At 41.9% G+C, this 11919-nt stretch overlaps 1 protein-coding gene across 1 annotated transcript; it reads right to left on the reverse strand.

Annotated features, from left to right (window-relative positions):
- Positions 1 to 7858: 7858 nt before the first annotated feature.
- Positions 7859 to 11189, reverse strand: CXCR4 (C-X-C motif chemokine receptor 4). Its single transcript, XM_032113862.1, has 2 exons — positions 11052 to 11189; positions 7859 to 9464 (listed from the first exon to the last, which is right to left on the reverse strand). The coding sequence occupies exons 1-2, from the start codon at positions 11088 to 11090 to the stop codon at positions 8403 to 8405; spliced, it is 1101 nt and encodes a 366-aa protein (XP_031969753.1). The 5' UTR covers positions 11091 to 11189; the 3' UTR covers positions 7859 to 8402.
- Between the last annotated feature and the right edge of the window lie 730 nt (positions 11190 to 11919).

The following is an 11919-nucleotide window of genomic DNA, read 5'->3' on the forward strand; positions in this document are numbered from 1 at the left end:
TTGATATTACCTCGGCTAATATCACCCAACAGCACCACTGTGGGCTCAGTCAGTGTCACCTCAGCAGTTCAATCCCATGTTCCTCTCAGGACGTGGCTTGTAGAGGGCATAATGCGCCCCAGTTTGGCTGGCGACTGAAAGAATACATGTAAAGTGTGTGCTACTAAGAACAGAGGATTTAAAAAAGGATTCTGAAGAGTACAAAAATTTGTTCTCATTTTAAAATTGTTACTGAAACTGGATGAATGAATGAATGAGATCTCTTTCAAACACCTGGGTAGCAGAGTCATCTTGAATATCACAGACCAAGGATCTTGTATCCTTCATCTGTTACAGTTTTTATTACAGAGTCCCCACAAAGTACTTAAAGAGGGGGCAAAGTTTCTTAATCCTCCTTCCATATTAGCTTGTAGGAAGAAGAAAGAGTGAGTAGATTCAAGGATCCGTGGCTCCATTGACTGTTTATTCTCTGGGCTGGGTATGGCTAAACTGTTGGACTGGTGAATACTCTACACTGAATATTCATGCAGTTGCCAGGCTCTCCCCTTTATTGCAGAATATTAGGAGAGCCATATAGCTCCATACATTCAGACTATACAATCCGAGCATATTTAGTCTTCAACATGACCGGGCTGACTACATTTCTTCAGTGAAACTAAGTTTGCCTTTGGAGCAGGGATCTAATGTTTTTTCCTAAGCAGTTTTCATACTGAGAGGCAGCTGCTTTCCTTAGGTGGTGGGTTAAGGAGAGAATCACAGCATAAAACTCTAACTAAGTGCTTTGTTGTGGGTTTTTTGGCTTTTGTTTGGTGATTGTTAAATGGGAAAAGACCTGCTCTGTGCTTTTCAAGTATTCTGCTTTTAAAAATCGCACTAGCACCCACCTCATTCAAAAGTCCTGTGGACTCTATGTATGAACGTAAAATTGCTGTGTGTCTTAAATAGCTACATTAAATCTGATGAGCAATATAGTCAAGAACATGGCTGATCATTGAGATCTACTACAGATCTCTTTAGTTCAAAACACTTATTCAAGACCTCTTTCTCGAGCTTTGTTTCAGGGAAAAGTGCTCTGCGGGACCATGGCCACGTAGTGGTATTTTACCTAAGGAGCAAACAGGGCTCACTTCCCTTAATGAGGGGCATCTGTCCTTTCCATACTTTTTCAACCTCTTGCCCCCTACCTGAGAACTCGTGTGTTTGTTTAACAGTTTGGCTGTTTACTTAAGGAAGTTTTGACAAGATAGCGAAACTGGTCTAACAACTCACTGGTCTCAAAAGCAGGGGTCCCACTTCTTTGCTCCCCTGACAGCTCCCAGGTGCATGAATCTGCCCTCAGTCTTGCAATTGCTCCGATTTTTGACTTCTTGGTGAGACGATTCAGTTCACTGTGCTGGCTGAGATCCATTCACTTCCTCCTGTGCATTTTCTGTGGCTGGTGGGCTTCACAAAACAGGACTCAAACTAAGAGCTTATTGCTGCTGAAATAAAAAGTGAAAAAAATAACAACTTTTCTTTCTTTGCTTAGCCATGTATCTGATTGCTTTCTTTTTTATCTTGAGTGTAATGAGCCCTGTTTCTGAGCTAACTTCATTAAAATGGTATAAAATACATTTTTAAAACAAGATACTGTCTATTTAATCAATTAAGTCAAGTGTGACTTATTCAATAGATAATGCACAGCAGGCAACAGGTCCACAGGATTTAGAATCAGAGTATTGAAGATATCAAGTGAAAAGATTAGAAGAAGCAGGGAGGGAGGAAAGAAAGGAGGGAGGGAGTCTGAAGATCTTCCTAATAGAGGAAGTCAGATTGCTTCAAATTCCTGTGAAACTCCAATCTTCAAGAGCTGAACTGGTTTGCCAAGGAGTCACAAGAGCAGAGGCTGAGGGGTCTGCATAGGTAAGAGTAAAGGAGAGAAGGAGGGGGACTATGAGGTGTGGGACTCCTTTTTGTCCTGTTGATTAGTAAATGAGCTCAGTTACCTTGTGTCAGTGCATTATTAGTGCCCAGTTCCATGCGGGAAAGCTCTGTTAGGGGATCACCTCCATGGAGTTGGAGAGAAAGAGAGCAATCAAAGCAGAGTGAGGGCATGACCTGAAAGGCCTTGGAAAGGAAGGTGGTGAACACCAAGGGGCAGGGGAGGACAGGAACTCTACATTTCCATTGCTGTCAAATTAAATCTAACATGAACCTTGCCCTTGTACAATAATCCCTTCTTCTCTCGAATCCTTGTTAGACTCTTGCTTCTCTTATCAATGCATTCTGTACTGAGTTCCAACAGTGACCTTAGCACTTTTATGAGATGTAATTCCTCCCACAAAGAGCAGGAATAATAGATTTTAGGCTTGCAATGAACCTAATATTGACAAGACACATCTATTGCTATCACAATAAAACATGTCAACATGTCTATAAAAACACCAGAATTAGTCTCTTGCTTCCCACAGATTTTAGAGGTGGAGTTGATCTGTGGACACTCAGGTCTCAGTTTCGTGTTCTACTATAAAGCATACCAAAATTTCTCTGTTTGGTGAGCTCATGTTCAAGCTTGTTAGAATCAGTGGTTTTAAACACATTTTAAATTCTAGATATTTTCCCCAAGGGAAAAAACCCAAAACATAGAAACACATAGACATAGAAACAGTTGTGAAAGCTGTAATTTCTTTTATTCAAAGACTTTCTTTATACTTTTTCTTGTTTGTCCTGGATATTGTGTGTAGTCTTAACAGAACAGAGCCATTAACAATTCTATAAAGATATATTTTTAAAGGAAAAGTTAAGTAGAATAGAAGCTGTGAGAAGAGGGCAGGAGGAACAAAAGGCAACACCAACAGCAAAAAAATCCAAGTCAAAACCAAACCAGAACAGAAGCCAAAGAACTCATCGCAGTGTAAACCGTCAAAAATCCCTCATAATTACTGATTACTCTGACATGTTTGTGTGGTGAGAATCTGCTCCTGGTGTGAATTCCAAAAGACAAGGCTATTTTAAATGTTGACCTATTTCTTTCAAACACTGTGCTACTGAAGACAAATTACTGCAAGACTGTTGATAGCTGGGTGTGCAAAGCTTGCAAGCCTTCAGTAAGAGAGAACCATTTTGCTGAAAATTTATTTCTGTTATGTTCAGCAGAACAATTCCACCTGCTCCATACTGAAAGATTTAATTTCATGTACATCTCTGACTGAACTGAAATCAGCACCTGGTAATCTTTATTTGTAATTGATTTGGGCTATAAGGTTGTACCCTTTAGGAAGCATAATTCTTTAGGTACCCCGCTGTCTCTGAATTCAGTTGAAGTTTGTCACTGAAGCCATCTGTCCTTCAAGAAAATAGTAGCTTTAATCAATACCTGCTACATGTGTAATGAACCCTGACTCCTCTGAAGTCAGTGGTAGCTGTGCTGGAGCCTGGATCACTTGAATCAGCAACTGAAAATGGTGCTTATAATCTACATCATCATATACATGTAGATATATTTATGTTACATATATATAAATAAGCAAACACGAAGTATGCTTATAATCAACTTCTATTAAAATATGCTGTCAAAACCAATAAGTATAGCATTGTTTTATTGTATGTCCTGTTAGAACTAGGATGGTGGGAAGATAGTAAGAGAATTGTTGTTAAAACAAATTCTCTTTACACTTCACCCTGTTGAAGATCAAAGATTTTCAGAGAAAATTAAAAGAATGACAGAAAAATTTTTCCTAAAGAGAAAAGATTTTAAGAAATCTGTTCCTTCTTTATAAGCAATAATCCCAGTGCTCATGTAATTTCAATTGACATGTGATTTATGGCTGTGAAAAGGAGTCTGTATAGCTCTTTCAAAACATAAAGTGAGGGAGTGGCATCCTTTGAGCAAAAACCTCTGGGGCTCTATCTGCTTAAGTGTTTCCTAAGTTTCAGCACTATGAGAATATGAGAATACTCCATTGTTAGGGAATTTTGAAGGCATGCCTGGATCAAGGAAGTACTTCCTCGTCATGCTGTTTCCTTTCCCAAACAATGTAAAAAATGGCCTTTTCAACCAAACATCTAGAGGTGGTCACTTTGTACATTGTCCAACTACAGCACAGCCATCGTAAGATAAACCATTCACTCGCATGAATGGCTCCATGTTATTACTGCTACTTCCTTTTTATTTTCATGGTGATTTTGTTTTGATTTATGTATATGCATAGAAGTTCAAGCCCCTGCATAATGATTATGTCATAAAACTGGCCAAGAAAGGAGCAGTAACTACCCCCTGCTCACAGCCCTCTGTACATTCGCTTGGGCAGCCTCACTGCACCCCCCAGGCTTTTCACTTGCTCCTCTGATGTGGGTTTGGTACCACCTGATGAGAGTAAAAACACACCTACAAATAATGGATTACCACACAAATAATGGGTTACAGTGGCATTTTACCCCACTGCTTTAAGTGTTCTGACTTTACTTCCAAAAAACATTTCAGAGGAAGCAAAAGTTTGTGTACATGTTCTATTCTTGGTTTAGCCTTGCACGATCCAAAGGATTTCCAGATAATCTTAGGCACTCAAAATGTGTGCATTAGAGTATTAGGTGAATATCCATATTTTAGTCCAGCATTGCTGTTGGCACATTGCAACAACCATAGCAAAATACATAGCACCTGAATTCAGTGGAAAGAGTCTTTGTACATACATTATAAATCTTTTAAACTACATTTTAAACTAACATTTTAAACTGGTTTGTAACCAATACTCAATGATTTGTAACCAAACTCATATTTGTGCTCTCTTCTGTGTCTTGAGTTGCATATTTTAAATTACTCGGACACAGCTATTATTTTATGACTTCGAGAAAGTGCCGAGACTATGCATTGTGTGTATCTTGAGGAATGTCATGATTATTTTGTATACTAGAGAGGAACAATCTGGAAAAAGACTTCGAAAGTCCCTTTGAAAACTTTGGAAAATTCTTGATCTGTGTGGACTTGTCCAATGTATAAATTACAATATTAGGTTCATTCACCTTTTCCACTGAATTTAGGCTTTGACAAATGCATTTACTGGGACCACTTTTGCTTCACAAAGATGAAAAAAAGTCACAGCCTCAATAAAAAAATCAACTTAAAGGTGATTTTGTTTTGAAATGGAGTAAATTAATATTTTTTACCAACATGGTATATTTGGAATAGCTCAGTGGATTTAAGAGAAATTTGCCTTATTTTCTCTGACTTACTCATACGTAAAAAGACAGAACTGGATTCATAATTTCTTTATGTTTCCTCATGACAACTTCATTCAATTTGCAAATATTTGCTCTGTAAACAGTGCAAATATATATTATATTCATATTTATAGGTATATAAAATTATTTAGAAATATATACATGTGGCTTTTGACTCATTTTTCTTGCTGAGGCAAAACCCCAAAGAATTTACAACTCCTTTTCAAGACAACCTTCCATCCACAGGTTCATTAATTCCACTGAGAACAATGGCAGTTTTATAAAAATCATCCCTCTGGGGCATGGGTTTAAGGTTTTTAAAATTTTGCTAATTAATTTTCTACACAAATTCTTTCTGTTGTTTGTTTAGTGTCCTTTCAGTGGTCTTTGGCAGTAACATGGCTGCTGAGTTTATTCTCTCTTGCACCCTCTTTCCTGTTAACTCTGCTTGAGGTAGAAGTTGGTTGACTGAAGCATAATGGGAATCATCTAATTTAATGCTGGGGGCTCTAAACATTTCCTCAACAAATAAGCAGCAGCGTGTTGATAGCCTGTAAGTATAAGTGCAGTTAAATCACAGTGATTGATTGGGCTGGGCTGAAAATCAGAATCATTTAGAACAGCAAATTCTTCACAGGGAAACCCTCACTAAATTAAGAAAACACACAAATGAACAACAAAAATAAACCATTTAAGGAGTTCTGCTCCTGTACCACCTTTTCCTCATTTCTCAGCCCTGTTTAGGAAGAACAACTTGATCGAACTGAGACCTTCTGTTTCTTGAGAATGCATCTTTTCTGCTGTTAATTTATGTTGAATGAAAACTCAGAGTTAACTGATCTAAAAGTTTAGTTGCTAGAAGTGGGGGAGGAAATCTGTGTCTTTTTCATTTTCTCTCCCTTTTCTCTCCCTTTTCTCTCCCATTGCTGGCTCCAGGTTACAAAATCTTGCCCTTTTGTAGTACTTGTTGGATTCCTCATAGAAAGCATTCAATTCACTAAATTGCTGGAAAATTACCTATTTTTCTGCCAGATTTTGTGCTGGTTCAGCACTGAATCAGCTCAACACAGAATCAGATGATTACTACTGTCATTGCAAGGGAAGGAGTGCAGGATGTAGCCAAGGTTGCAGCCTCCTCACTGGAGAGAAGGGAAGTTGAAAACAGAAGGGTCTTGTATTTATGAAAATATCTAATATAAAACATGGAATTTAATGTATAGTTTAGCATAGTGGTACTTGCTCCACAAAATCACTAGGGTGCTGTGCCTGTGAAAAATTTGGATAATACCCCTGCCATATCCATGTTGCCTATTTCAGCTCTGTCTGACTAGTAGATGTTATTTTTTTGCTCTGTTTGACTTCCAAGTTGTTTATCATGTATTTTTTTATTTAAGTAACCGTTGTGTCTGGTTTTTTAATGTGAGAACATACAAATACTCTCAATGGCTCTGTTCTCTTGGCTATCCCATTACTTGTGAATGCACTCTGCTAATGTGAAGACATGACTAACTAGACAATTAAGATTTCAGCATTAATCGTTGGAAATTCTATAGTCTGGCTGATTCCTACTAAAAATATTTTCAAGAACTGGCCCACATTCTGTGTTTTTAAAAAGAACATGAAGATTGTAATATTACCTTAAGAAAATCTGGATGTAGACAGGATAGGGAAAGCTCCATAGGGGAAAACCACTTACCTCCTTCAGAGCAAATACACTTTAATAGAATAACTTTATTTCTAGTCAAAAATTACTTTGATTCTACTACTTTTGATTACTATTAACATGTGAAACTAAATTTAGAAGAACAGCAAAAGGCAGAAGAAATGTTGATTGACTTTATATGCATGGCATAAAGGTTAGGCACTTGCAGTAAACCTGATGCCTTTTCCTGGTCTTAAAATCAAGAGTCAAACACAGTTAGAAGGGAAAAAGGGATTTTACCTTGGTATTTATTTTAAGGATCCTTAGATGCACAGGTCCAGGTCAAATGCACCAAAATGCACACCACAATTCCCCCCCAAAAGATCTGTTATAACATTATAGGTTTTACTAATTAGCATATCAATCAAAAATTCCCCAATGAGAGGCTTGAATGAACCCCCCTCCCCAAGGAACCTTCCCCTGGATGGTTCTTAGTTTACAAGATGTGTTCTGGAGAGGACCTTGGGGTCTGGGGCCCACTATCCTCTACCTAACAAAGCTTCTAAAATGTTTAGTCTCTCAGCTTGACAAACAAGTCCAAGAATGTAGGCAAAAAGCACTAAGAATACAGAAGTTGTAAAAAAGGTATAACAGGGGTATAAAAGAAAAGGCAAAAAATCTTCATGGCATCAATCTGAGTTTGACTCCTGGGGCTGTAAACTTCAGCAATTGCTTGAATAGATTCGTTTTCACTTGCAGATATTCTGCCTCAAAAAAGTTCTCCAAGTGATAGTTTAAGTAATTCTAAACATAATGTTAACTGGAATAAATGTATTCTGGTGAAAAAACATGACATGGAACTCAGAGGTAGGTGTCAGCTGAATAATCAATGTTACTGAAACTAATTTTCCTGCTTTTCACAAGGCATTACAATTTTCTAAGACATTATTGTGTATTTAGAATGGTAAATAAAAGCACTGGGAAAAATTCAACCAGAAATGAAAATACCACTCAGAATAACTTTTTTTCATATACTTTTATTTTACCTTGAACAGAAAATTTTGCAAACCATCAATTACTGAGAATGGAGGGAAAAACCCTAGCATGTAACAGAGGAGGCTTTGGTTATAAGTGCCATTTCTACAGCAGAGTTAAGCTATTGTAAACCAAACATCTTGTAGTAAGGTAAAAATATCCAGCCAAACTTTTAAGAATAACAGCAACACCAAAAACATTTACATATAAACAACAGAGAAATATTTTCTAAACTTTTAACAGTCACTTTGCTAAAATCCAAAGTGTTTAGTTCACACATCTATACATACAGACAGTCACTAAAAGTTTTGTGAACCAACCACTTGTCCACAGGACCTGCCTAGACAGTTTGTCATCAATACGAAAGGTTTTTTTATATAAATAAGTCAATTAAACTCCACAGAGACTAAAAGAAACAATATAAAATCCCAACTGTAAATAAATCTGTACATTATGGTCAGTCTTATTTGTCTGAAATCTTGCGCAACTTTAAAGTGTCTCTATAAAATGATGGCAAGGAGCAGCGTTAGCTGGAATGGAAACTCGAAGACTCAGACTCTGTAGAAACAGAAGAATGTCCTGCACGTTTGCCCTTTGAAAGAATCTTGAGGCTTGATCCTCTGCTTACTGATGTCAAGGCGTTTTGAGCTGATGTTTTGAATTTGGCACCCAAGAAGGCATACAGAATTGGATTCAGGCAGCAGTGGAAGAATGCCAGGGCTTCCGTAATGGAGATCCATTTATGCACTATGGTCTCCAAGCTGCAGCGGTGTCTGATGACTCCCAGCAAGATGAAGGTGTCGATGCTGATGCCGATATAATATGGCAGCCAGCAGGCAAAGAAGGCAAGGATGAGGATAACCGTGGTCTTCAAGGCTTTGCGCTTCTGGTGGCCTTTGGAGTGTGACAGCTTGGATATGATAATACAGTAGCAAGTCAGAATTATTAGACCAGGCAAGACAAGTCCTACCAAGATATGCTGGAATCTGAAAGAGATCAGCCAGTTTTCATGAGGGTACATGCGATCACAGAGATACTTTCCTTCTACTTCACTGGTACTGGCAAAGATTATATCGGGCACTGTCAGTAGCAAAGCTGGCAGCCACACACCTACATACACCACCTTCTCAGCCAACAGCTTTCGTGGGCGCTGGCTGTTGGTAGCGTGGACTATCGCCAGGTAACGATCTAAACTTATGAAGGCCAAAATCAAGACACTGCTATAGAGGTTGACTGTGTAAATGACATGAACCGCCTTGCACAGAACATTCCCAAAGTACCAGCTTATGGCTGCATCCACAGACCAGAATGGCAAGGTGATGACAAAAAGGAGGTCAGCCACAGAGAGGTGGAGCCTGTATTTATCAGTCATGCTTCTTTGCTTCTTCTGGTAGCCCATAACAATAATAACCAATCCATTGCCGATTATTCCCGTTAGGAAGATGATGGAGTAGATTGTTGGCAAGAAGATCCGGTTGAAGTCGGCATTCTCATGCTGAAAGCATGGCTCTTCATAGTCTCCATAGTCACCCGAACCAATCTCATCCGTGCCATTTTCAGAAAATTCAATTAATAACCCAGATGACAGCTAAAAAAAAGAAATAAAATTAGATGTTAGCTCCTCTGCAAAAACTTATCCTATATGACAATATGTGAAAAGTTGCCTGAACAGTCTCCACCATCACAAATGGGCAAACTTTTGAAAACCAATACAGTGTTTACATATGCATATATAAAATACACAGCAAATAAGAATAAGTTTTACAACTTCCTTTGTCTTTCTCTGAGGCGTAAGATCTTGCTAAGAGTAGGGCATGAAAGAGCAAAGAAAGATAATGGCTATTCCCAGAAATATTGTAGGTTCTGGACACTTCAGTGCTCCAATCAGATGGACACTACAAATGGGAGAGCCCAGAAAGTGCCAGATGTGAGAGGTCTGTCCACACAGAGCATGACCTATCATATTTAACTCTTACAATAGAGAGCCATAAAAAAAAAAAAAAATTACTTAGAAATGCTGCTGCTCCGAAGTCCCTTCTCATTAAGAGGATGGGGTCAAGGGGAAATAGAGAAGGTACCCTCGGCTGATGTAATAAAGGATAAATAATAGCAAGAATTCCCTGCTGAGAAGCAATTGACAGCTCCACACACTCAGACAAGGGAAAAAACCCCAAAGCCCATAAAGAAAGAAAGAAAGAGAGGTGACCTTAATCAGGGGAACTCAAAAGCCCGTGGAGGGTCACCACGATGGGCCACGTTCCCTCCCTTTGTTCCCCACCCTCTGCGGTTGCGGGGCAGGGGGTGAGCGCGGCCGGCGCGGGGCTGCAGCCAGACGGACCAAGTGAGCATAGCGGTGGAAAAAAGGAAGCGAAATTTGGTGAGGGCATGAAAGCGCGTCAGGAAACCACCAACGGTTTGGGCCACCGCGCTAAAAGCAATGCTGGCGGGCGAGTGCCATCTGGTTATGTGCAGTTCCTCAGGTCTTCAGATTTTTGTTATCATGCCCTGTGTCCCACGGACCCCCGAGCTCCGCGCAGGGCGCGCCCGAGGGTCCCGCCGCGCTTCACACGCGGAGGCACCGGCTCCACGCGGGGATTAACTGCGGGCCTAAAGCTGGAACTTGCCAGAGATCTCCTTTTTGGTCCTAACTACCCTCAAAACCGAGGTAGAGAAGCTGCCCCCGGAAGAGTGGGACGCCACTTAGTTTCTCCCGGGGAGCGGGCGGGACGGGCGGGCGCTGCCGCCGCTCCCAGTCCCGCCGGCAGCCCGAGGTCTGGGCGCACACCAGGGCAAAGGGATGCCATTCCCTGAAGTCAGATCGCTCCAAACTTCATCGCCTCTTCCCCTCTCATCATTCCCGTAGTGCTAATTGCTCTACCGGCGTTTTTCAGTCCACAAAGGTGCCACATGTCACTTGAACTGACGGCAGAGCAGCAGAGCCCCAGGGAAGGAGCAGACTCCTGCAGCTGGAATTTGCAGTGGCCGCAGCTGTGCCAAGGTCCGAAGCGCTGCAGGCAGAGGCAGCAGCGGCCGGGGCTCAGAGCCGAGCCCTGCCCGTCCGCGCCCCGCAGACCCCTCCGCTGTCCCGACCCCCGCCGCCCGCAGCCTCCGCCGAGGGCACCTTTGTTTGCAAACAGCGCGCACATGGGCAGCCGGCCGCGCTCCCGGCACTTACATCCAGGCTGTCGAGGCTGCTGTCCATGCTCAGAGCCATCGGACGGCTCCGCGCTCTCGGGCTGTTGCCGCTGCCGCAGCCGCGCCTCTCTCGGTGACACCACTCGCCGCTGCTCCAAACGCGCCCAGCTCTTCTGGCGGGCCGCGCCTTTTATAAGTTGCCGCGCTGCCCCCCGCCCCCGGGGCAGCCGCGCCTGGCTCCTCCCCGGCGGTGTCGCCGCGCTCTCGGGCTCCGGGCGGGCGCCTCGGGCCGCTCTTTGTCTGCCGCCCCGGGCATGGGAATTGCACTTGCCCGGCGCGCCCGCGGGGGCCACGCTCCTCACGGGGGCATTTGCCCCCCTCTGACTGATGTGTTCATACAAGCGGGCTTTTGAATTTCCCCTCAAGAACATTCTTTGAAGTGTGTTGTAGAGCCCTGTGTTGCCATGGGTACCCAGGCGGGCTCCGAATGAAGTCACTGGTCCCGGAGTCGTGGTGGAGGAGGAAGAGCAGAGGTCCTGTATACCATTCAAAATGCAGGCAACTCTGTCCTCAGAGTTGTCTCTTTCCCCTTGCTGAGGAGAGAGGCTCCTGGAAGAGGCAGGAAGCAAGGGCTGGTCCCTACTGAGGGATGAGATGTTCCACAAACCTTTCAGGGGCTGCAACGTGAGTGGGCTGCAGGTTGCCCTCTGAACTCTTCCGGCACCTGTGGGTTTGGCTGAGAGGTCTGATGATGATCTGTTTCAGGTAGCTGGATAATATAAAAAGAAAACAGCAACAACAACAACAACAACAACAACAACAACAAACCCTACAACCTCCCCCCAACCAAACACAAAAACCAACACAAAAAACAAAGCAAAAAAAGGAAAAAAAAAAAAGTCCCCAAC

The sequence above is a fragment of the Corvus moneduloides genome, chromosome 7 (genome assembly GCF_009650955.1).
Source record: "Corvus moneduloides isolate bCorMon1 chromosome 7, bCorMon1.pri, whole genome shotgun sequence".
NCBI lineage: Eukaryota > Metazoa > Chordata > Aves > Passeriformes > Corvidae > Corvus > Corvus moneduloides.